Genomic DNA, 27,759 nt, shown 5'->3' with positions numbered 1-27,759 from the left:
AATTTAGTCAAATTGATTCTCGGAAAGAGAAAATATCACATTAATTGGAACGGAGGGAGTAACTTTTTCGCGTGACATAAGTTTATATTTATGCATCATAATATCTCACAAGTTATTACGCCTCAAATAAAAAGACTTATGCTTGCATAGCGCATAAGTTCAATTGCTAAAGAGAAAAAATTAAATACCAACCCATTTGAAAAGCAAAAATTAAAGACCGGACAAAAGTGCAATTTTTTCGAGAGGATGACCTTTCCTGCCAAGGTTCAAATGGGCTTCTATTTCTCTTTCCAAAAAAAAAAAAAAAAAAAAAAAAAAAAAAAAAACCTAATAGACTGTGCTTCATATGTAGAGCTAAATTTGGGCCAGATTCTGTAGCTTGAACAATGGGGTGCCCAAGATAAAATATGAAAATTTTATAGCTAACATATAAGAGATATTTAAGTATAATAACTATACTTTAAATATATTACCATACGTAGCAACAACTACACATATATTACCGCTCGTAGCTATATTGTGTATTCCAATTCTCATCTCTCTCACCGCTCTCTTCTCCCTCACAGCCGGCTTCCCTCTCTCATATTCTTCTTCTCCGGCGAGAAAAAGCCGTCATCTCCTAGTTCTTGACTGAGAATCCATCGTCATCTTCTTCTTCTCCCTCCGCTGGCAATCAATACGTTTCCCTCCGGAATTTTCTGTCGCCGTCGTCAACACCTCCGGCTGTTTCAAACGTGGCCGTCATCATCTCCGGAGGTTTCGGATCTGACCGTCATCACCTCCATCTTGGATCTGACCGTCACCGTCGTCACCTCCCGCGATATTTGGTTTCGGATTTGTATTTTATTTCTCCGACTTCGTTTTGAAATTTAGTGTATCTTGTATTTCTGAGTGCATTTCTCAATTTCGAATCAATTTAGTGTATCACCGGCCGTCATCACCACTATTTTGGATATGAGTGTATTTCTCAAATTTGAGGTTGAATACATTCAAATCAAAACAAAAAGATACATCAATGTATATACTCATATATTTAAATACAATGAAATACACATCATAGCTGGTAAATACGAACTACGAAATGTAATAACTGAAACTATAGCTATATCATATTAGACACCTATAAACAGTAGCTATTTGTGTAAGTTACCCATAAAAAAATGATAAATCAGATTTTCCATGTATCCGCGAGCTAAGGCCGGTGGCATTGTCAAGAAAAAGAATGAAAAAAACATTATAAACCAACTTCATAGTTATTTGTTTTTAGGCAGAATACTACCCCGTAAACCTGATCCGAATTATTAGTCGAGCACACTTAAACTATCAGTAGTTTTTAACTTTTAGTTACTCCTTGAACTTGGCTATTTGATAGTCTCTTTACTATCCTAGACGTTGATGTGACAAAGTGCATGGCTACACTCTTTTTTAGGCGCGTGGGATTGAAAAAAGCTCCAATTAGTAGGTTATTTTTCATCCTTTAATCGTCCCATATCATATATAACGATTTATTTATTCCAATTGCAAATTTCTTCTTGTTTCGGGTTAATATATAACACAAATTTTATCCTAACTTTGTATTTTTAAGATTTCTTCTTTACATACAAAGTACTTGTTAACTATTTTTTTCAACTGTGTATTTCTTCCTTTCAGGCCAATTTGTAAAAAAGAATAAAATGGCTCGAACTCCATCATTTTAGCCAAATAAAAATAGTTTTATCTAAAATAATGAATCAACAACTGTATATATTTTTTCAAGATGTAATGACTATTATTTCAACTGTGTATTTTTCTTTATATGCCAAATCAATAAAGAAAACTTAAGAGTTTCATTACTTTTAATCAAATTAAAAAAGATCTAGCTAACATATATAATGAAGTTGCAACTATGTACTTCTCATGGACAAAAACCTAATATATAACGTGAAGAGCAATAATTACAATTCTAAGAAAAAAAAAATTGGTTTGTTGGCAATGTAGAAAAAAACATGTCACCTTACGGAATTGTGCTATAAGATTCATAGATTTGCCCCAATTTTCAACTTGAATAGAGAAAACAAGACAATAGCTCATGTGCAAGAACAACGGATAAAAATTCTGAAGAAAGTTTGAGAATTAAGAACACAACAACATGCAATGCTAGTCAGTTTTGGGTGCAACCGATCATATTACATGAATTAAATCATTGCTTACAAACATATGATTAATTTCTCATTTATCTTGCCTACTGGTTACAAAAGTCAAAATAACAAAAAAATAGGGACATCTTTTTCATGCATGGTTTTGTTCTGCATAATATGTCGCAACTTCTTTTTTTATGGTCTGGATATATATATATATATATATATATATATATATATATATATATATATATATATATATATATATATATATATAATGTGATGTGATGGCACCATTGGCCGAGCCACGAATTTAAACAAGGGTAAAAAAAATTCTATAACTAAGAGGATTTCAACAACTTATATATATACAAGAAAATTTATTTTTACTCTATTTATATAATATAATTATTCATCGAAGGAGTTCAATTAGACTCCTTGCATCCCTCTGCTTCTGCCCCCGTATGGCACAGTAATTACATAATTATCATAAAGACAAAAATGTGGGGAATTGATCCGTAGAAGAGTGTTACAAATATACATGTTCCAACTTTCAAATTTAACTTGATTGACATCGATCACATTCTTTTGTTTGACAAGTTAAAGCAATGAAGCAATTCAATTGTATAGCTCCCAACAGATTTGTCTTGGTAAGGCTAATTAGAATGGACTCACGTGCCTTTTCTTTTCCAAGTTTATCAAATGTTTTTCTTAATCTAGTTCTTCCAATTGCCTAAAATATACTCCTATGTCCCAATTTATGTGACACACTTTCCTTTTTAGTCTGTCCCAAAAAGAATGATACATTTTCGTATTTGACAACAATTTAACTTTAATTTAAACTTTACCTTTTACACTTAACGAGATGATCTATAACTACACAAATATCTTTGGCTTATTTTAGACCACAAGATTCAAAAGTCTTCCTTTATTTCTTAAACTCCGTGCCCAGTCAAAATATATCACATACAGGGGCGGACGCATATGGGGCTAAGGAGTGTCATCCGACACGGCTTCGCCGATTTTTTTTATTAAATATTCATGTATACAAGATAATAACCAAAAAATGAATTACATATATACATAAAATAAACTGACACCGATTCGTAACAAGCGTTATTTGGTTCAGTTGGTATGTGTTTAAATCTCGTATTTGCGGTTCCAGGTTCGAACCTAACTTACAGCTTGCCTCTTAATTTTTGAGTCTCTCTCTCCTGCTTTGAATTCCAACTTCAATGAACCACTGATCTTTTGCCAAAATAAGGAGCAGCTGAAACATTTTATAACTTATTTGAATCATTCTAGAATTCAGAATATTCAGGAAAATTAAATCCTAACTTTAACAAAATTATTCATTCTTGTCTATCATTGCAACTTCTCTTAGTAGTTTTTTTCTTCTTCTTTTTATTTGGAATTTTTTTAAAGATATCTGACATTTTGTTTTCTTTGTGGGCTAAATTTTATGATATTTAAAGCTTATCTAAAATGATATTTTAATTTATAGTTTAGCTTAAATTTCATTGAGATATATTGTTATAAAGCTTCGAAAACTAAGTTATAATACAAAATTTATCTAACGTGGAAGAAAGGGTCAATGAGCCGAAGTAGCATCCACTAAGGGAGTTGTTTGGCACCTTATATTGAAAAAGAAGTATTTAGTATTAATTCTAATGAGGCTATTAATAATATTTTTCAAAAGAAGAAAACGACGAGGAGTGTTGTAGTAATGAATTGGGTTTTTTAAATATGATGTTGATAGGAAGTTATTCATTTTTTTAAATATCGACACCGCTTATGAAATATCCTATAATTATCACATAAATAATTTCAGAACTAAACACGACACACAAAAGTCATATACCTTAGTTTGTATAATTATAGGATAAATAATCCCAGAATTATTATAACAGAATAAATATAACATAAAATAATACCACATTTAATCCCAAGATTAATATTCTTATCCTTTCAGCCAAGTGACCCCTTACAATTTCAGAATATGTTCTTAAATTTTCTTTTAAGCATTTGATTACAATTTAGATATAGAGTATATGTTTCTTATTCATTATAATGTTTAATATGTCGTGCTTAAGACATGACATCCAGATATTTAAATTAAATTTTGGTATTATTATGCTTTTCGGTTTTATATAGTAATTAATTTATCCAGAAGTGGCCATATATCCTGTTTATCAATGCAAATGTACCATCTATGATAGCTAGCTACTAGAGTAAAGTATTGTATTGTCCTGCACTTTATTCACATGGTTATTATAACACTTGATTTTAAAAAGACAAAAAAGTTGAATTAGTATACATACAAAATATCAATTCCAAGTTGTGATTTTAAGTCGATATTGGAAAATTCATCCAAACAAGACTTTGGGGTAGTTTGAAGGAGTGGCTCAGGCTGCTGACCCGAGGAACCCACTAAAACCTCCTCATGTTCTGTACGATATTTCTTGGTAGGTTGAAGGAGTGGCACTTACAATACCAAATGTCTCTTTCTATTATATTATATCTACACTTATTTACTCCCTCCATCCCATTTTAATCATGTAAAGATATCGCTGCTTTGGGAGTTAGATAATTTTTTCAAATTATTATATATGTCGACTTCTAGTATTTTTCATGAAGTTTTCAAATATGTGTAGTTATTTTTAAAAAAATTAAAATTTATATTCGAATTTATAATCAAAATTAATTATTTTGACTCTCGTTCTTCATACTCTTTCATATAAATTAAATAGAGGGAAGACTTTTTAACCAATACTTAAATATTTCATTTGTTTCATTTTAATTATGTGCTACGCTCTTATTTTAAATTTGTCTAAAAAGTAGTACTGTGACATTTCATTGTAGTATGCGTTTAATTCCAACATTCACTTTTTATCTTCAATAACAGTCCTTCGTATGAGTGACGTTACATGCTTAAAATCACAAGATACAAATAATATCTTCTAGAATCATAAATTCAAAAGGCTACATTACATTCAGACATCCATATAATTAATATACATTCAATGAAAAGTGGAATATTAATTTTCATTTCAAATTCACTACAAATAACAAATGAAGATCGGTAGGTGGTATTAGTGAACCACAATAGTCCACGCTCACTCACGAGGAAGCAAAAATGAAAAAGAAAAGGACCTCATTTTGCATTTAATTTGTCCTATTTTTGGTGAATCATATTTTCCTTCATAGTGTTAGGTAAAAGCAAGAAGCTCGGCAAAATTAAAGTAGACGTAGTAAAAAGCACACCGCGTCACTTCCCTATATAACGGCAACAAAATTTGCATGAACCTATATTAGAGAGACCACTTACAAAAACAAAAACAAAACAAAAAAACAAGCATAGACAAAATAAAATAAAAAATGAAAACGGTTCAAGGTAACGACACGACAACACTAACAATGGAGGTGGCAAGGGTACAAGCAATAGCATCAATATCAAAATGCATGGACACAATCCCATCGGAGTATATTCGTTCAGAGAACGAACAACCTGCAGCCACAACGCTGCATGGAGTGGTTCTTCAGGTGCCAGTCATCGACATAAGCGACGTTGATGAGGAAAAAGTAGTGAAAATGATAGCAGAGGCTAGCAAAGAGTGGGGTATTTTTCAAGTGATAAATCATGGTATTCCTGATGAGGTGATTGCAAATTTACAAAAAGTTGGGAAGGATTTTTTTGAGGAAGTGCCACAAGAGGAAAAAGAGCTGATTGCAAAGAATCCAGGGTCACAGAGTATTGAAGGGTATGGGACTTCTTTGCAAAAAGAAGTTGAAGGGAAAAAAGGTTGGGTTGATCACTTGTTTCACAAGATTTGGCCTCCTTCTGAAATCAATTACCGTTATTGGCCTAAAAACCCTCCTTCCTACAGGTTTTTTCTCTCTAAATCTCTCATTTTTTATTTGTTAATTTTATATAAATATCTATAAAATGTGAGATTAGTGAAAATATAACATAGATTTATCTGTTACAACAGATCAAAATACGTTAGTAGTGAAAAATTATTTATGATGTGATATTCAATTTGTTTGTTTCCTTTCCTTTTTAATCCGTTTAAAAAAGAACGTTTCTTTTCTCTTTTTTTTTGGCAACTTTTCACATGACAAGACCATAAAATTAAAAGGCAGTTTGGTACATTTTACATATCTTTAGTTAACAATCAAAAGATTTAACTTTCTTAAATTCTGTGTCAAGTCAAAATTAGATGACAAACAAATTAAAATGGAGGGAGTAAATCCTAAAATAAATATGCATGCGCGCAACCATTTTCATGGTTGTTATGGTATTGTTGTCATTTCTGTTAGTAATGTTTCATAGTTTTGTTAAGCTTTTATTTATGCAGGGAAAAAAAAAGAAAAAAATGTTAAATCTTAAATGCTAGATATATATTAAATGGAGTAGGAAACTAAATTAAACCACCGTCCAGAAATGAGATAGATCGGCGATAAGGCAAAAATTCTATTTGTTTGCAAGCCAAGATGGATTGCATCCAACGTCACTGGGACTGGAAGTAGTTGTAGACTACTGCAATTCACTAGGAAGACACGTAATAAGAATAGATGGGCTTTAGTGGGGGAAAAAAAAAGATGAAATGTATTCAGACATCTGTTAAAGAAAAACAGAGTCATATGTTTAATGTCTCACATATTTTAGGAAATTAGTTCCTGTCATTTTATATGGTATTGAGTAATTCTCATCTTATGAATTAACTATACGAGTTAAATTAGCTCGATAAGGTGCATTTTTAATATGTTATCCGAGACAAACACATCTAATTTATTCTTAGTTTATACTTTCATATGATGTTGTCTATCATCTTATGTTTAGTCAAAGGTGCGCTGGAAAGTATTACGTATCTCACAATGGTTGAGGAAATAAGTTGTTACCTCTTTATATGTATGTCTACGTACTTAGTAAAACAGAAAATAAAATATAGAAGAGTTTTCTAACTATGACCAAGTCTTGCTGATCTTCATCATCTAAGAATTTTGCGTTTTTTAGGGCGCCATTCGTAGTGCCTTTATTCTAGTTTCCTTGTTAAGTTTTCAAGCTCTTCTAGTTTAGTAGTACTTTTTTGTTGATGATGTTAGATGTATATTATGATTTTTTATGGTTGAATAAAATGTGATACTCTAAGTATATTATTGAGAATGAAAGTTGTTCCACTCCTTTTCTTCAAACACCTTTTGTCTGTCCTCAATTATCACACTTAAAAAAAAAATTATCACACTTAAATTCCGACATTCACAATGTCCAAAACGTTCGAGGACCTACCAAATATGTGATTTATTTGGGATATTTACTCACCTCAATTATGGTAGAAAATGGACTCAGCCCCACTAGCATTCAACAATTGTGCCAATAGTATTTCAGTTACTATCTAGGTATCGTGCGATTTCAGTTAAGACTAAATAATACAACTAGGATCTATGATTAACATTGTGTTACCATTGATGTGCAATAGGAATTTTTAGGTGTTAGCAATTATGAAAACATAACCAATTTTTTTTCAATTGACATTTAAGATAAACTTCCTCATCTAAAACATGTTTTTCTGTTGAGTGCTCTAGACTTGTAAACTATGCGAAAATTTATTAAATGTCAATAAATATTAGGTTATGAATCCATAGTGCAATGGGTTCAGGGGTAAAGATTTCAAAGGCTGAGCACGTTAAATTTAAATCTGGAATCCGTCTTTAAATACATACTATGTTATTTATTTACTTTTTTTTTTGAGACAAGTTACACATTTGGCCGGTCGGCAAAAATAAATACATTCGCTAGCCACGTATACAAAAAATATTTACTATTTTGTATAAAAAATATATATGTTATGTATAACATACATTAATATACAAAAATATGCATTCTTGCGATGATCTTTTATCTCAGTTTCTCATTATTATTTTTAGGGAAGCAAATGAGGAATACGCAAAGAGGCTGAGAGAAGTATCAGACAGGATCTTTAAGAGCTTGTCACTTGGGCTTGGGTTGGAAGCCCATGAAATGAAGGAGGCAGCTGGTGGTGAAGACATAGTTCACTTGTTGAAGATCAATTATTACCCACCATGTCCCAGGCCTGATTTGGCTCTTGGTGTTGTGGCCCATACAGATATGTCTCACATCACCATTCTTGTCCCAAATGAAGTCCAAGGCCTCCAAGTGTTTAAGGATGACCATTGGTATGATGTCAAGTACATACCAAATGCCCTGATTGTCCACATTGGTGACCAAGTTGAGGTATATCTCCTATTCCCTTCTTGTTGATCATATTTTGGGTACATTGAATTTGTTTCTAGAGGTAGGTTTTTCCCTACCCCAAACTTGATTGGAACGGCATGGTCAACAAGAATAATTCATATAGCCGACTTCAATTTTGCTAAAAATTGAAATGTACAGTCAGGTGTTTCTGTAATAGCCATCCTCCATAATAACATTTCACTACAATGGCCAAATTTTCTTTGAAACTGATTTCTCAGATTGTGTTATATTCTACGTTCTCTATAACATATTTCGCTATAGCAGCCAAAAGAATATTAAAATAAACAATGATGATATGGAAAGGTTTGACCATAGTTATTATTGTTGATAATAAATGGCAACTACCTTAGTTATGACCATACATATTCGGTAAAATTCAGTACACTCTCTCTCTCTCTATGTTTCTATATCTGAAAATGAGTGAATGGTTGAACAGATTCTGAGCAATGGGAAATATAAGGGTGTGTACCATAGGACAACAGTGAACAAGGACAAGACAAGAATGTCATGGCCTGTATTCTTGGAGCCCCCATCAGAGCATGAAGTTGGGCCAATCCCTAAGCTGATTAATGAGGCCAACCCATCCAAATTCAAGACGAAGAAGTACAAGGATTATGTCTATTGTAAGCTCAACAAGCTTCCTCAGTGATGAATTATGTATCCCAGTGATAATTAGCTAGTAACTTCATCAGTATTACGATTTGTAGTACTATTCTTATCAAAACATATCTTATTACACTTGAGGACTTGATGTTTAAATTTTTTTAAGATGTTCGATATTAGCTAATAATTACGATTACATATTAATACATACAAATATTTGTTTTGCTTTTGGCCTATTTCAGTGTGTTTAATTCTAGACATGGCAAATTAATTATTAAGCAATATACCACAAGTAGAATAACTAAGATTAATAAACTCCAAACTCGATAAAATTGTCATTATTAAGATTTTTCCTAATCACTATGATGACTTTTTTGTGAATTGACATCCATGATCCAGATAATCTCGATCATGAAGATGGCAGTCTAAAACATTTTGTACTCACTTGTATTGAATTAAATTACATGTGAGGAGGGAAATGAGATATTTGTAGGCCAGCTGTACTACAACTGGCATACAACTAATCATTGCACTCAAAACTAACTAACAAACTAATGATCACAACATTAACAAACTCTAACAACCTCTGCCACGTGATATACAACAATATACCGAATATACAATCGAATATACATTCAGTTTTGACACTCCCCTTCAAGCTGGGTTCCCAAATTGGGGTAAAGATCTCACAAAGCCCTTTGTTAGTTAAATTTAAATTTGTTGGCAAGATGGTCCCATCCTTTTCCTTAAATACAATTTCAATATGCTTTGTTACTTGAAATATTGGATTGATTATAGCAACTTTTCTATCACAATAAACCTTTATGGAAGCTTCACATTAACTTCTAGTTCCTCCAACAAACCCGTATAAACAATATTTACTATTTTATAAAAATATATATGTTATTGTGTGTGTTGCTTCTTGGATTTCCAGGAGATTAATGATTGTCCAAGTTGCACAACAAATCTTGTTACTGATCTCCTAGTGTTTAGGCCAAGAAGCCCAGTCTGAATCACAGAAAACTGTTAATTCTTCATTTTTCTTCTCAAAGAATATGCCCAATCCTGGTGATCTTTTACATACTTCACCACTTTGCATCCCATTAGACTTATTTTTATCTGGGAAGAAAAACAAATGAATAGTTAGATAAATCAACGCACTAAGAGGCTCTTTAGATTGATCATCCATTTTCCTTCTTGTAATCAGACACATGTTGCATCATATTCAAGAGGTCAACTTGACATTTGGGCTTGGGTTGGAGGATGTTTTTGCTCCACTAAGTCTCAATTCATAAATTAACTCCAATGTATATTTCCTTTGATTAAGCAGCTGGTGGTGATCTCATCACTTCTATTTCAGGAAATACTTCAATATTCCCAAGCCTTTAACCTTGAATCACTATTACTTCTTTGTCTCATCCATGTCCCAGGCCATCAACATATATCAAAATGATGACAAGTTTATTTCCTCTATTCTTGGTGAATAATGAATGATCACGCCCATACAGATATAACAATGCATATCACCCATTGCCCTTGTCCCAATAGTGACTTTAAAAGTCCACATGCTTTATTCTCCCTTGTTTTGAAATAAGAGATGAACAAATCTCCTTGGTATGATGTAACATCCATTTGGAACATTCCCAATCATGTGATGTCCTGATTGTCCACCATTTTTACTACCGCGGTGACCAAACCTTCTCTTTGTGTGACTAACCTTGCTTTGTATAAGTCAACTTCCTATTAGCCTTTAACTTCTTACACCCATTGATCATAATTTGGGTACAACTAGTTCCCAAGTGTTGTTATCCACCGCTTCAATTGTTGCTTCTATCCACACTTTCTCCTTTCGAGGCTAGGAAAATTTTTCCACAACCCTCAAATATGTTTAATATGCTAGGATAAATAAGAGCATAGGGTCAGATATGCATTATATTGAGATGCCAATTCATCTCTATGCCATATAGTGGTCTGACACTTCAACCTTGTTCTTTTGGTATTATTGGCATTTGTTCATCAATTTGCTCATGTTGCTGCAATATTGGTGCTTGTACAAGTTCCTCATTGACTTTATTGACTTGCTCAACTTCTTCTTGTTGCTGCATAAGGCTGTTCTTCATGATCCACCTCTTCAACTATTTCTGCTACCTCAAATAAGTCATTACTCTTAGCATCGTTTGTGTCAAGAACTGACACACCACCATCCTCGTATATGGATGGTGCTTGTGCGATCTCTTTATGTAGGAGAATTAGTGAAGTATCACTGACACTATCATCCTCCCTGCTTGTCCCCCTTACTTCAAAGAATCGCCTATGATTGATTAAAAAAATCAGGAGACGCTTGCTAAAAGGGAAAGGACACATCTTCTTGAATGAAGAGAACCTAGTTTGAGATCTATATCCCTTATGAGTTTCAGAATAACCAATTAATATAGATTTTCTAGCCCTTGAATCAAATTTATCTCTTCTAGTTATGATCATACAAAGGCATCCAAAATTCCTTTAGTGTTCTCTCTCTTTGTTTGTGTATGGACACTTCCCATTTCTAGGAGAATCAAGTTTACATGATCTAAGATCACACAATCACCCTAAAAACTTATCGGAACACCACTGAATCTTAAGGCTCTAGCAACTTCCAGATTCTGAGCATTTTCTTGAGGTGTATAAGGACAAATATATAATGCCATGGCAAACAATTCTACACAATGTGTTAAAAAAAAATTGTGCCATTATCGGACAAACAGTGAACAAGGACTTTATCAAACAAGAATGTCGACAATACTGTATTCATGTTTTGAATGTATGAGACAAATCCAAGTATACCTGTTGTAATCATCAACCAATGTAACAAAGTAATGTTTATTGTCATAAGTTGCTTTCTTATATCGCTCCTAAAGATTAGCATGCACTATTTGAAAACATGCAACGATTTTATTCTCACTTAATGGAAATTTCAATCTATGAGGCCACATTTCACACCTATCCCAAATTCAAGACGAAGATTCATACAAGGATTATGTCTATTGTAAGCTCCAACCGTGTATGCATTTATTTTTCCTCTCTGCAATATGTACAAACCATCTCTTTCTCTATGAATTATGTATCCCAAACACACATAAGAAAATTAGCGATAGTAACTTTAAACATCAGTTAAATTTAAAGTTTGGCAGTATATTATTATGTCCTTATCAAAACATGTCTTGTTACATGTTGACTTTATGTTGAAAACTTTTTTTTAAGTTCTTTACAAGATATTAGCTAATCCAATCCACTCATACAACCGATTACATAAGTTATACCTTCCACGTACAAATTTTTGTTTCTTCATCTAATTTGTTCAAAGACCTCCCGATATTTCAGTGTGTTTAATTCTCTCCCGCATTTGCATGGCAAATTATTAAGTCAATTATCCTTTTTTCTTCTTACAAGTAGAATATCCAACCAATCTAAGACTTTAGTTTTGTGTCCTTTGTATCCACATTCTCCACAAGGTGGATAAAATTGTCAATGTTAAGATTTTTCCTAATCACCTATGAGCCTCTCTATGACCAACATCTACCACACCTAAGTGCTCTTGACTTTTTCGTGTTCCCACAACATAAGATAAAATTTAGTAACAAATTGCTCCTTAATAACTTTTATAATCCCATCAAAAACTCATTAGTCTGTGATGATTTATAATCCCAGATCATAACTAGGTTACATCCAATGAAGAGTTCATCCCAGGGGAGAATGTTTTGACATACAAGAAAGATCCTAGTAAGGTTAGATCTATCAACATCTATCAAATTCATCCCGAAGTTAAACATTATACTGTATCAACTTTTTTTTTTCCATGACAACACTATATCACACTTCTCCCACAACTCTTCTAAATCTGATAAAACTTTTAGCATAGGTTCCACTTATAAATCCTAGTTTTCCTTTACCTCTTAGATCTAGTTTCATGCATCTACTCCATAATATGTAATTTGGTGGGTACCATACCCGGTACATCCGAATCTGGGTGGGATGATGATCGATTGGGGAGGGTTTCTTCTCCCATTTTCTTTATTTCAAGCTTTCAATTATCCTCTCTAATAGAGTTTCGAATAGGATGGGTCGAGTGATCACTATTCGATACCGTGGGAAATGGTGGGTAACTCAACCCCAAAAGAGATTATGAGGATTGCGTCCATATAAGGGTTCTCATCAACCACCGATGAGGACTTTTTTTCATTCTTCAACAATTTTTCACGCCGAGGGGTAATCCAAGCCAAAATTTGGGGGCCCAACATCGGAAAATAGGTCCTCGCTCTCGATACCATGTGAATTTCTTATCAATTGGGAAACCATAATCAAGCCTTAAACCGAACACACCCTAGATTTTTGTATTCACTTGTATTGAAGAAAATGTGGGAAATCTATTTGTAGACTAGTACAACTGGCATACAACTAATCATTGCACTCAAAACTAACTAACAAACTAATGATCACAACATTAACTAACTCTAACAACCTCTGCCACGTGATATACAACAATATACCGAATATACAATCGAATATACACTCAGTTTTGACACTTTTCCTAGAACTAGGATACATAATGAAGAGTTGTGGGGAATCAACATACAATAAAGAGGTAAAGTTAGAAGGAAATATCTATCAATTAGAAGTTAAATTATCTCAATTTATTTTTTATGAGTCACCAATTGATAAAAATTATCATATATTTATTTTATTTTTATAAAAAAAATAATTAAAAAATGATAATTTTTTTCTTATAAAAAGTCTACCCATTTATTTTTAGTGTGACTATTTTTCTTTTTTTTTACTAACTAATTGAACATGATATTTTTTATTCTCCAAAAAACTATACCGAGCACACCCCTAATTTTTGTACTAGGAAGAAAAATATGGGCAATCTAAAAAGGGGCAAAGGAGCAAATATACTCCCCAACTTTGCGATTTAGAGCAAATATACCCCTCGTTAAAAAAGTAGTGTATATATACCCTAAAATGGTGCAAATATTTAAAAAAAATAGTGAAAATATACTTTTTCGTTTTAGTTTTTTAGTAAAAATCATTTAAATAAAATGTCATGCGGCTTTATAAAAAAGTCTACCCTTTTTTTTTTGTTGAGCAGACATATTTTTCTAAAGCCACACGATATCTTTTTTTTCTGGTAGGTTCAAAAAATTTTTAAAAAATAAACTAAATGGTTTACCCCCGTGCTACAAAAATATGTCTACTCAAAAAATATGGGTAGACTTTTTTTGTTTTAAAAAATAAGCTAAATGATTTTTACAAAAATTTCATATATATATACCACTTTTTAATGAGGTAGACACCACTTTTTTTAACGAGGTATATATAGCTCTAAATTAAAAAGTCTTAGGAGTATATTTGCACCTATTCCTAGAAAAATAAATATTCTATGTGTTTCTCTCCTCTCTAATGGCTAGAAAATTTAAGGAAACACCACTGACAGGGCACACTCCTCCCATGGAAGCAATTTCATCAAAAACCACAATTGCTAGACCCCAAAGTTCAACTATGGCTCTCAATCCCCATGAACAAGAAGACCTACCCATTGCGTCCGTATGGGTTCTTCTTCCAAAATTACCATTTCATTTGCACAACTGGTTTTACTTGAGCCAAATTCTTAGCACTGTTGGGACTCCCTTAGAATTAGATACTGCCACAAGGAATAGAACTCGACCTAGTATGGCTAAGGTCCGAGTTGAAGTTGATCTTCTAAAACCTCAACCTGAGTCTATTTGGATAGGATGTGAGGGTGAGGACTCTCCTTTGAAAGGTTTTGTCCAAAAACTTGTATACGAAGGTGTTCCTAAGTATTGCAAACATTGTAAGAAACTAGGCCATGCTATGGTGAAGTGTAGAGTTCTTGAAAAAACAAGACTCATGGAAATTAAGGAGCAAAATTTTAAACAGGTTGATGTTGATGAGCCTAAAAATGATCAGTCGAATCAACATGGTGGTTATACTAGTAACAGTGCTGTTAACAATGTGGAGCAACAAACTGTGGCAACAAGAAATGGGAAGAAGAAAAAGAAGAAGAAGAAGAAGAAGAGCAAAAAAATTCCAAAAAATTAAAGTACAGTTCTCTTCAAACCAGCTATGTTGCTAGGACTCTTCAAAAATGTCGATGGGTGCGTGTCGTATCCTCCAAAATTAGTGCACTCTTTGGAGGATCCGACACGGGTGTGGCAATATTTTTGGTAAGTCCGAGCAACATAGTAAACCAGGCTTCTCACAAGACATTACCAAGCAAAAATCCACCTCTAAAACTAAGCATTTTGTTACTTCGTCTGTTAGTGGTGGGAATCATATCAAGGATGATAACATTGAACTTGTTTCTAAAGTGGATCAAGAGGGCACGACGGAGGCTGAAAATCACAAAGTTAGTGACACTGAAAACAAGGAAAGCAGAACTCATCTATGAGAGTATCTCATAAGTTAGACACAGTGAGCTAATGTAAAGTGTTGTCAATGAGGAATAAGTTGTGGCTTCAAAGTCCTTAATCTAAGTTTTGTCTTCGAGGCAGGAATTGTAGAGTATGTCATAAGTTAGTCAAATTGAGTTAATGTAAAATGTTGTCCATGGGGAATAAGTTGTTGCTTCAAAGTCCTGAGCTAATTTTGCCTATGAGGCAGTAGTCATAGAGTATCTCATAAATTATTGCTTCAAAGCCCCTAAGTTAAGTTTTTGCATATGAGTCAATAGTTATAGAATATCTCAGGATGTAATAGTATATCATTAAGGACAATTATCAATGGTGGTTCTGAGACCCGGCCTCCCAGGCATGATTATCATCATTATAATGTTCATTCTTGCACTAAAGATAATTAGAAAGGTCAATTTTTCAGAAAATGTACAAGTTATATGTTTTGAATTGTTAGGTTATCGGTTCACGCTCTCTTGGCATATTTTGCAACCGAACTAGTCATATCACAATGGAAAAAATCAGAATTGATTACATCTGACACAGGGTGCAAGTATCACTCATGGACCTTCAGATCACCTAAATGGTTATGTAACAATATGATTGTTGAAAGTGTAAGAGGACGAGGTCGACCTCACGTTAATGAAACTTATTTTAAAATATCTGAATCTCTCGAACTCAAGAAAACTTAAGTAAGAAAAAAACATATTGGAAATAAACAATCTGTATGGGCAGTGCCAGCTAGTAGAGATTGAACTAGTTAATCGTGCAGAGATAAGTGAGAGATTTACCCTTAATGTGCATTAAAAGGAAATTATATCCAGTATTAAAATGAAATGGACCTAAATAGAATAGAATGATACAGAGGATTTATCTGACGGATCCTAACAAACTTGGGATGTTGATTTTGGTCGATTGAGTTGTAAACCTCATGATCCCTCAATAAACGCAACCCGACCATTATCCATCCAACGAGTTATGGTAAAATCCATTTAGTTCTCATGTAAACTTGACTTTTAGGCTAACTGCAGAAATCGGGAATGGACATTTGGAAATGAATTTTCAACCTAATCAACTTTCAAGTTGTAGCAGGTTGCTTTGCAACTACGTTTCTGGGTGAATTCTGGATGTCTTTGGTTGATCATAGGAGAAGTTTAGCCCCATCAGTCTTTGACATCTTTCTTCTGTTGTCTAGGTGTGATAGTTGTCAGTGGATTAGCTTAAAGAGTTCTTGAAGAGACCATCGATTAGCTTAAAGAGTTCTTGAAGAGACCATCTCTTTGTTTAGTTATTGCTTATCAATAAGAGCTAGTGCTCAAATGGTTTATGAATTAACTCAAGTGTACAATGATATATATATCACACATCATAGAGAACATTCTTTTTCACTATAGCAGTTGATGCTTTTCTCAACGAAATGCACTCCAACTATCAAAGTTAAACAAAAAGAATGTCCAAAAACTAACTCTTACTTTTATTCTTGAGTAATCTCGTCAACTAATTCTCCCTCGGTTTGTTCATTTTTCAAACCTGTTGCCTTGAATTCATCAGCTTCTTTCTTTTTCTTGTTGATGAAATCAAGGAGACTGCTCATAGCAGTCTCAACCCCTTCATTCCTCAGCAATTGCTCAGCCACTTCAGCAGGGGTCACCATTGCCTCATTCAAAACATCAAAGATTTCGTGGAAAAGAGGATGATCCTCAATTCCAAGATAATTCAAAACCAATGTCTGAAAAGTGCAAGGTGTGCAATAAGACATGTGGATGTGCACATCCATACGGCCTGGCCTCAATAACGCAGGATCTAATCTGTCTTTGTGATTTGTTGTAAACACTATTATCCTTTCATCTCCACAGCTTGACCACAGCCCATCTATGAAGTTTAGCAACCCTGATAACGTAACCTAACAACATTCCATAATGAACAAAATCAATAAAAACTTAACTTCTGTGCACTGTTGTGAAAAATGTCTGTTTTTTGAACTAGTTAGTTGAAGTGAATGTTTGAGACGATATAGGAGAAATTAAGGTGTGACTTACCTCCTGAGGTTTTGGCTTCCTAACAATATTTATAGTTTGAGCTTGAGTTATATGAGGTTTGAGTGCCTTCAAAGTCTGTTCTTCTGCTTTTCTATCTTCAATATCGAGGCTGCAGTCAATATCTTCCACAACTAGAATTGATCTGTTCCCTGTTGAAAGTAGGACTCTCCTAAGGTCTGAATTTGCACGTATGTCAGTTAGCTCTAAATCATATATATCAAAGTTAAGGTAATTAGCCATGGCTGCTATCAAACTTGATTTCCCAGTCCCTGGAGGACCATATAACAAGTAGCCACGTTTCCATGCCTTGCCAACTTTCCTGTAGAAATCCCTTCTTTTCACAAACATCTCCAGGTCGCCCACGATCATTTCCTTGAGCTCTCTGTCCATGGCCAATGTGTCAAATGTTGCAGGATGGTCTAGCTTGATGGAGTTCCATGTATAATCTCCCGAACTACTATACGAGTATCTCCTCATGTGTTCACCATTCATAGTGTAAATTTGGAGGGTCTTCTTCTCTTCTTTCACCTTGTTTGACTCATTGATGACGAAAGGGAAATAGGATTCGAATACCATCTTCTTGTATTTATTCTGAAAGCATAGCTCAAAGTAGCGAATTTCTGATTGAGTTGAAGATTGACCAGGGTAATTGGACCTGATCTTTGATTCAACCTGCCTTGTAACTTGCGTCCATTTGAACTGAACACCATTGAACTTATCCAAGACTTGTTGGTCTTTGGCTATCAAGGTGGATATCTTAGTCTCTTTTTCGGGCATGCTCACTCTGAAGCTACCAGCAGAAATGGAAACCTTGCTGCCCAAATAGATTTCAGCAGCCTTATAGATTTGGTTGCTGGCTAGGCCATCAAATTCTTCAATGATCAAAACTATTTCAGAAGAAAATGATTTAAAGAAGCCACGGATGCTCATGTAAACATAATGTTGGAGTTCATAAGGGATTAGCTCTCGGGCTACTGACCGAACAACCATGGCTGTAGCAGCTATGGAAGCTGTGGAAGAAATAATCGTTTTGGCTGATGGCATGTTAATATCAGAAAGAACACTTGAAATCATGTTTCTTGGCAAATGGTGTCGATTGGATAATTGCTCTCTTTATTTTCAGGCTTGTTTATTGGTTTCCTCTCTAATGAAACAAGGTCTTTTAAAAGTATTAATTATCCACCTTGTCCTCTGGAAAGAAGATGTCGTTGAAAACAATGCATTGGAGCTAAAAAGTCATGTATTTGGCCAATGAGTTTCATCGAACTTGGAAGAGTAGTTGCATGACTTTGACTTGTTTTTGGGTTGCTTTCTCTTGGAATTGTGTGACTTATAAGTAGATGTGTCCATTGACTACGTACACTTGCACAAAGAACAAAGTCATTCGGAGTATTAATTATTTATAAACGATATCTTCTAATAATTTTTTTTTTCAATTGATAATATAACTAATTTGTTTAATTCCTCTTGAGACATTTTCGATTTAGGTAAGTTTCTAAGTAAATTTCTACGATTTTGGAAGAAGTAGATAAATGAACAAATCAATATAACAACATCATGTTAAGAAAATAAAAAATACATTCAAATTATATGAATAAGACATATTTTAGTACTTTTAATTATCTTTTACTATTCAATATTTTAAAATATTTTTTTTAACTTCTTATTTTTCATAATGTAAAATCAATAGAGATATTTTTTCATCTTTAAACCCTTATCATGTAATTATTTCTCAAAATTTATTAGAATAATAGTAGTCGAATTTAGATTTCCAAATCCAAATTAATATGTATAACTTAGTAAAATTAGAACTTAATAAGTGATTTTTCAAAAGGAGTACAAAGTCTATACTGGACTAGTAAAAATTGGACTAGGGGAATACATGATTACAACTCAATAATTTTAAATGTAATTACAATAGTCTAATTAAAAATGTTAGTATATACTTTTCTTTTATATAAGGCATCAACTCAAAAACTCATAATTAATTTTACTACTAAGAAAGAAGATGAAAGAATAAAATAGCAAAATGCTTAAAGCCCATTAAAAAAGAACAGAAAAATATTTAAACAAAAGATGAAAAAACATGCAATTGACCAGATTCGAACCCCTGACCACACTCCACAAAAGCATTAACTATGCGCTAGACCAACCGTGAAAGTTGACTTTGCATATCTAGTGTCAATTTATATTATTTGTACCCTTTGTTAATTTTTCACACTATCACTAAATATGCATATTTAGTCATTTTTTGGACAAGAGAAAGAGAGCATCCGCCCGCTAAGAGACATTGTCGATTTAGGTAAGTTTCTACGAGAAGAGTAGTTGCATGACTTTGACTTGTTCTTGGGTTGTTTTCTATTGGAATTGCATGACTTACAAGTAGATGCCTCCATTGACTACATACACTTGCACAAAGAGCAAAGTCATTCGGAGTATTAATTATTTATAAACGATATCTTCTAATAATTTCTTTTTCAATTGATAATATAACTAATTTGTTTTATTTCTTGTTTAGATAATTAGTAGAATTTAGTAAGTTAATCATACGATTTTGGAAGAGTAGTTGCATGACTTTAACTTGTTCTTGGGTTGTTTTCTCTAGGAATTGCATGACTTATAAGTAGAAGCCTCCATTGACTACATACACTTGCACAAAGAGTAAAGTCATTCGGAGCATTAATTATTTATAAACGATATCTTCTAATAGTTATTTTCAATTGATAATATAACTAATCTGTTTAATTCCTCTCGAGACATTGTCAATTTAGGCAAGTTTCCAAGTTTCTACAATTTTCATTTTGAAAAAATTCTTTCCACAAATGCAATTGTTACTGGAACTCATTATTCTATGATCGATATACACATTTTGAAGAAAACTAAATCCTTTTATATGATTTAGTAGATTGATTAGAGTAATTTTTTACTTGTACTACTTGTCTCATTTAATTCGGAAATAAGTCTAAACCATCAATATCATAGTAGCTACTTGGGGTGTACAAAGAAAACCGACAAACCAGTAAACCGAGTCAAATCGAGAAAAAAATCCGACTAGTGGTTTGGTTTGACTTGGTTTGGTGTTGAAAAAAAAAAAACCACCATAATTGGTTTGGTTTGGTTTTAGCTAAAAAAAGCCAAACTGAACCAAATCAACCCGACATTACATGTATTCAATTTTTAAAACATTTTATACATAAAAATATTTATTGTAATGTAATTTATAAATATTTCTTAATTTTTTTGTCTTTTATCATATTATTTCAAGCTTGAACTTAGAATTTTGACTGTCAATAAATTTTATATCTCACGGATGTTAATAACTCAAATAAAGCCCAAACCAAGATCAACTCAACACTAATGCTAAGAAAAGAAATTCAATTTTAATATTAGAATGACAATAATGTTGGATATTTATTCTTGAGTTTTGCATAATTGGCTTAGAGATTGAAAATACATAACTTATTTTTTTTCTTTATCATGTAATTAATACTTACTAGCCGTATCTATTTTAGCATGACTTAGTAGTTTTAGATTATGATCATTTTCTTTATGACTTATTAATTAGCAATATTTATTTTAATCGATTTTATTATTTTTTTTGTTGAATATTTTAATACAATGTTATCACTCATCTCACATTTTGTGTTATTTTCTTAAGAAACACCTTAATTATACTCACTAGGACTAAAGAAATATTTGAAGCAAAAGTTATATGTTTTGTATGAAAACTTTTCCCGAAAAAACCCGAGAAAATCCGAGAAATTCCGAAGTTGAAAAAGCCGAATTTTATTGGTTTGATTTGATTTATAAATTTAAAAATCCGACGCAATTAATTTGGTTTGGTATTTGAAAAATCCGAACCAACCCGATCCATGTATACCACTAGTACCTACTATTATGTTTTAATTGAGGAACTTCCAAATTTTAAGGTAATGTTTTTTCAAATTTGCATCACTTACTGATCACAATTTTTTTACCACTAAATAGAAAATCAAAGATGTCTTCATATGCTTCAAATCATTCAAATCTCAACGATCAGCATCAAGACAAATCAAGATTTTTTTTTCCTTTTTAATTAAAAAAATTATACCTTTTTAACTATTAGTGAAAAATCGAAAGAACCCTTAATTGTTCCATCATAATTATACTTCTCTCTTTCCAACAAATTCAAATTCTACAACAGTTGCTTATTACTAATTATAAGTCCACTGTCATATTCTAGCTAAAAAGAAAAGATAAGCCGGTCTTCACTAATATGCAAAATGTCCAGCATTCCTTGTCTCTGAATAGTCAAACTATAATAACCACCCATCCATGTCTTGTGCTAACCTCAGAAGTTGAAAACATCTCAACAATTGTTTACTTCATTAAAAGAATATCTATGGGCTAAAAAGTACCAAAAGATCCAAAAGCCAATTTGGAGAAAATAACTATAAAATGCTGCCAATATGAGATTAAAATTGACCTACAATTACAACAGTTGTCTTTTTTCTTTTTGAGAAGGTAACATGTATGAAGTTACAACAGTTGTTAATACGATCTGGAACTTGCATCCTTAAACTGTCCACTTGATTAAATACCCGTATTCAGGGTAAGATTTTTCATTTCCCAATTTTGTAACACTCTCTTGTATTTGTTCTTGTTTCTTTGGAGCTGGGAAACAGCCAACTGTTGTATTTGCCATGAGATATATAAGGACCTCAACAGCCCAAATTATGAAGATCTGATCTGCTGAGAACAACTTACTATTTGAAAGCACCCCGACATCGACTTTGATCTTGTATTATTGATCCTCTAGCTGAAATTTTCAACCCAAACAGGCACGGAGTATATAAGTGTCCCCAAGACAAATGATATAAGTATCGTACACAAAGCGTACACATACGCCCTCCATGGATACTTGCTTCCTCTCATTGCATGAAATTCAGCAATGAAAGTTGAAACTGTACTTAGACAACCCAATAATCCTAACTGAATACCAGAAGCAACAGTGTCACACGTCTGTGTGTTGACCTACACCACCAACATCAAAATACATACATACAGTTAAACGTTATATATGTTACAATTGACATAAAGCCGTCAGTGGCGGACCTAGGATTTTTACCAAGTGGTTTCAATATATAAGAAATATATAAATACCACTGTATATACATATATATTTTTTAAAAACAGATTAAATATACATGTATATACAGCGTTATTTTTCAACAAAGTGGGTTCATATGAACCCACTTGAAACCACATAGGACAGCCCCTGAAAGCCGTTATGTTAAGAATATGCATACTTACTGCTTTCTTCAAGGTTGCAAGTGCTGCCATGATAGAAGCTGCTGATACATTGGCAATCAAAGTTCCGAAAGGTACCCATTTGAGCAAGCCTGATTTTCCTAAACCACGTCCATTTAGTCGTGCTAAGAACCACCTAATCCACACGCCAAATGGACCAACTATGCAGCCCAGCCACAACTGCACTTTTGTACTGCCACTGCTGAATTCATTTACCTCCAGTCCTATGCTCATCCCCCAGAGCGATGCTAGAATGACTAGTAGAACAAGTATTACTATTAAATGGCGCTTGCAGCTATCTGCTCTCCAATGGTAGTCGGTGCCCAAGTTGGATGAATTCATACTGGCTCTTTTGTAGAGCCAGTTGGCACCTTTGGCAGTCTCAATTCCAAATATGATCGAGTAGGCAACAAGAAATAAACCTACGAGAATTCGTAGATATCAATAATAAGTTCAAAAAAAGGAAACAATGGTTCCTCTAATAAGATTAACAAGAGTTAAAGAGGCAAAAATAACTATGATGAAGTTATATCTATACCAGTAATTAACTTGACACACCATCTGTACGTCTATGCACGAAAATAATATATACCTATAAGATAGCCAAGAACTACAAAAACCCACTGCCCTCCAACACTAAGCTCGAGCATTTTTTGGTTCCAACCACTGAAAGTAGTAAGGCTTCCTAGAAAACCAGTTGACAATCCAATTGCCAATTGACTTGAAATTCTGGAAATGTCCTCTTTAAAGACGACACCAAACCAACCCATCAAGAACGAACCGACCTTTAGCAGGCAAAAATAAATTGTATGAGGTCAAATAACAAAATACAATTAGCACAAAAGAGTTGCAAGAGAAACATGAAAAATGCTAAAACCACATGTTCTTGGTTGAGCATTGTATCAAGTCATGACCTTGCTGATCAAAAGGATATACAGAAGCATAAACAAACAAATGACTTCAAATACATATGAATATTCACATACAAAACTACAAGAACCAAGTATAGTACTAACCCTGATAATCCTATGAACCTTACCAATATATTCGGCAAGGTGTAAATAATCATCATGTGTGTATGATTTGATAAGCTTCATTCTATTCTAGAGCAGAATGTGTTTAATAATATCATCTTAAAGTAAAAGCAACTGCATCAAAGATTTAACAAATTGCTGAGATCCCTCCAGCTTGCGCTCATCAAATGAACTTTTTTTTTTTTGAACTCCTTCAACGAACATTTTTTTCATAGATTAAAGATAAGTCAGAACAACATGAGAAACAGGATATTCAATTTGGCATTGCTTCACTGCAGAAACAAACAGTATATATTTGATCTCTTGCAACCTGGAGTAAATTTGATACTTTAAACTAAATCCCATCCATTGGCATAATCATATATTTGGCTTGCAGCATGAAGCAGATAAACAAGTACAGAGAAGAAACTTATTGAATCAAAACCCCTTTCAAGAAACCAAAAATTTATATCAAAAATCAAATCTTTCATGGATCATTCTCCAAGAATGTGGTAAATTCTTCACACCCATAAAACCCCAAGAACGAGAAGAAAAAAAAAAAGGTAATGGGGCAAACACTGGTGCAAGTGGCAAAGGCAAGAAAGTAGAAGAAGAAATGAAGAAAGAAACATTAGAAGAAGAAGAAGAAGAAGGGAGCAATCGCAGATGGAATTGGAGATAAGGTTGTTGGAGGCTCTTGAAATCTACCCACACCCCCCCCCCCCCGGGCAAACTGAGAGGCATACATCGTCATTTTGTCCTTCACTGCTTAACAGAATATCTGCGTAGAAGCTTCAATAGGCAATTTGCTCCTGATGATTTTTTGAAGCTACTTGATCGCTTCTACAACTTGGATATGGTGAAACCAGATGATGAGGATGCAGAAATCCTAAATCAGGAGGAAGAGTTTTGCCAGCCACAAAGTTGTTTCTCGAAGGAGGAATCTTGAACGAGTTTGGAATCGATATGGATTTTGGACTTCACATATGGCAGTTTTTGTATAGTAGTATCAGGTCGGTTAATGTCTCTTTTTTGATGTCATAATCATTCTACATCTTCTCTTTAAATCTTTGATCTTCTTTAACATGCAGTCTACCTTACTGAGAAAAAAAAAGTACAGAGAATAAAAAGAATAGGAAGAGGATGGTATACCATGTTAGAAGGCAGGTCGGGATACATATAACTATGATCATATGTGGCACCAACTATTCCTGGTCCGAATAATTTTTGGAGACCGTACCTCAACAAAACCTGCAGAGTATTACATAATCAGATTCCTGTAAAGTTGCACTACAGTCTGGTGATGTTTTGCAATTTTCTAAAACAGTACAAAGCTGATTTTAGTATTCCAGAAAAAAAAACGAAGATATAATCATACAGAGAGCAAACACAGACGAGGTCCATATGGACTTTTTAACAAGCCAATCACCCAAAAAAAGTGATGGTCCTACACGTCAGCAGATATAGCTATGGGTTCAAGATCCTCCCTATATTTCCTTGTGTTTACTTTTGAGTTCTTGCAAAAGCCAAACCAAGTATTGTGGAGCATAATCCTATCATTAAAACTGAAGCAAAAAGTTTCCACACATCAAATGCCTCAACCTTAAGACCGGCAGACAATGCGTTAATCTTCATCAAATCAACAGTAACTTGTCCAAAATTCAGATTCGGGCATCTTCAGACAAGATATAGTCAGTATAGTCTCATGAGGAAATAAAGGCATTTTCAACAAACAAAAACAACTGAAACTGCCCATCATACCTTCTCAAAAGCCATATGCACCATACCTCCATTTTGGAAAACCAAATTTTGTTTCAAGAAAATTCAATTCATGAAATAGCTTCAATTAAATAGACCAATAGAAGTATAGACCATGCCAGTTTAGAAGGAGCCTTCAGGACAACAGTTTACTTAAGAATCCAAATGCAGAAGAATAGGAAATTAACCAATTTGAAATAAAACCAATGAGAGACAATCAGATATAGACTTGAACCCCAAGAGAAAATGAAACAAAAAGCAAGATGGCAGGACATTGACAAACCAGCATACTTCCCCTACTATTTGGAAAGGCAAAAATCTAATATGCAAACTAAACGCTTTTTAGTGGACTCAAAATAAGACATTGTGCGTTACCCCCAATATTCCAAGTACAGCTAGAAACAAGAGACATGAAGCATACTCCAAAATCCATGGCACCTCTATTTTTTCATCCTGCATGAAGATCACTGATGGTCAGAAGAAGTAGATTGGAATACCTAGAATAAGCTTACTGGAAATTTAACCATACTCACATTCTTTTTATGCTCGGGAGTAACACCACTCATAGCATTGGGATCACGAGACCATAATGAATTGGCATTAGACTCCAACATACTGTCCTCTGAAATGGGAACAACCACTCCATGTTCTGGTGCATTTTCACCAATTAATCTTAGCCTGAAACTCCCACTGTACCTACTGCTATGAAGCTCTCGATCCCCGATATCTCCTGCTTCGGATACAGATTCACTTTCATCGTCATCATCATTCAGATGTTTAGGAAGAGAAAGTGATAAACTTAAAGAACGCCTCCTGAGAGAAGAACAGGCACTGCTTGTGCGAGATGATCCAACTTTTCTAAGCTCAGAATCCTTATTCTCACAATCCATGATCCTTCACTGGAACTTCATTCACTATTGAAGAAGCTAAAAACTTCTATATTCAGTCAACTGTCAAGGTAAGATGACATTCAGAATGATGCAATTGGCTGCATAAACAAATGACTTATAGCCAACTACTCCATATGTGGAAGCTTACAAATAGCATGAAACAAGTGATGCTACCTACTTAAAATATTTGTATGATATCACCTATGAAATAAAGTAGTATATGGCTAGCCATGACAAATATAACCACTCAAATATCAGGATAAAAAAAACTTAATCATCAAGACAGTTAGAAACTAGAGTAGACCGAAGTTGCTACATATAATTAAAAAAAAAAACAAGGAGCAACAAAAAATTGATCCAGATCACTTTCTGAATGTTGTCCCAACAGATGTATCAATAAATCGGACGAGACCAAAGTTGAAAAGGGAACTGAACATAAGAAAGAATAAAATAGTATCAGAAGATCAAGACCTAATAGAACGTGCAAGCTGGATCAGATATCACGGTTATAAAAAATAAAAATAAAAAAGGTCAAGACCTTATAGATAAATCTTCAATACAATTGCTTGGTTTGATTTAAGTTCCTAGGTTGAAGAACTGCATATCAACAACTTCAAAGAGCAACTCAGTCAAACCAGAAAAACTTGTGCAGTAACAATTTAATATAGAGGACAAGTTTACTCCTCCACGAAAGAAAATGTACTATCAAATAAGGTCAACTTATAACTTCAACCTTGACTGCTTCCTAACGGACATTTTCACGTGGCTATTGTCAAAAAAGATGTCTTGTACTGTAATACATAAACAGGTGCAATAATTCAACCAAATGTCATCAACATGAATCTGATTCCACCTAACTGTTTGTAAGGACGGCTATGACAGAACTTGATTGAGAACAACTTTTAGTTAAGTTGGCACTTCTCTTAGTTGTTTCAAGATTAAAAATGCTTAGGTAATAAAGCTAGATAAAAAAATATTTACAAGTTCACTATTTGACATAAATCAAAAATTATTACTTTGAAAGGGAAAAAGAATCTAGGAAGAAGTCATTTGGAGCCCTGCAATGATTTTTTAAATTATTTTTTAGACAACTTAGGCATGCACCCATTTGTTTAAGTGCAATAAAAACACTGTTCATGTAGTACAAATTAAGTGGACCCAACGGCCAAATTGCATGGTTGATGACATTTTAACAAAAAGGCAAAAAGTGGAGAGAGATCTTGTCAGAATTCTACAGCCAATTACATCCCCACATAACCAAATTAAAAGATCTTTTTAGTACTATTTGAACTATGTTCTCCACTAACACAACAACCTACGAAAAGCG

General features: G+C 33.5%; 3 protein-coding genes across 3 annotated transcripts; 1 reads left to right on the top strand and 2 right to left on the bottom strand.

Moving 5' to 3' along the window:
• Window positions 1–5,325: 5,325 nt before the first annotated feature.
• Window positions 5,326–9,233, top strand: LOC132034166 (flavonol synthase/flavanone 3-hydroxylase). Its single transcript, XM_059424438.1, has 3 exons — window positions 5,326–6,004; window positions 8,046–8,373; window positions 8,831–9,233. Exons 1-3 carry the CDS (start codon window positions 5,496–5,498, stop codon window positions 9,041–9,043), a joined length of 1,050 nt encoding a protein of 349 aa, XP_059280421.1. The 5' UTR covers window positions 5,326–5,495; the 3' UTR covers window positions 9,044–9,233.
• Window positions 9,234–16,743: 7,510 nt separating this feature from the next.
• On the bottom strand, window positions 16,744–18,596 carry LOC132034165 (AAA-ATPase At3g50940-like). Its single transcript, XM_059424437.1, has 2 exons — window positions 17,483–18,596; window positions 16,744–17,346 (listed from the first exon to the last, which is right to left on the bottom strand). Exons 1-2 carry the CDS (start codon window positions 18,554–18,556, stop codon window positions 16,918–16,920), a joined length of 1,503 nt encoding a protein of 500 aa, XP_059280420.1. The 5' UTR covers window positions 18,557–18,596; the 3' UTR covers window positions 16,744–16,917.
• Window positions 18,597–21,610: 3,014 nt separating this feature from the next.
• On the bottom strand, window positions 21,611–26,432 carry LOC132034164 (fluoride export protein 1). Its single transcript, XM_059424436.1, has 6 exons — window positions 26,076–26,432; window positions 25,918–25,995; window positions 24,937–25,035; window positions 23,364–23,556; window positions 22,775–23,193; window positions 21,611–22,495 (listed from the first exon to the last, which is right to left on the bottom strand). The coding sequence occupies exons 1-6, from the start codon at window positions 26,430–26,432 to the stop codon at window positions 22,277–22,279; spliced, it is 1,365 nt and encodes a 454-aa protein (XP_059280419.1). The 3' UTR covers window positions 21,611–22,276.
• Window positions 26,433–27,759: the final 1,327 nt, after the last annotated feature.

This window comes from Lycium ferocissimum, chromosome 10, assembly GCF_029784015.1.
Source record: "Lycium ferocissimum isolate CSIRO_LF1 chromosome 10, AGI_CSIRO_Lferr_CH_V1, whole genome shotgun sequence".
NCBI lineage: Eukaryota > Viridiplantae > Streptophyta > Magnoliopsida > Solanales > Solanaceae > Lycium > Lycium ferocissimum.
This window is presented reverse-complemented; position numbering and strand designations above follow the sequence as displayed.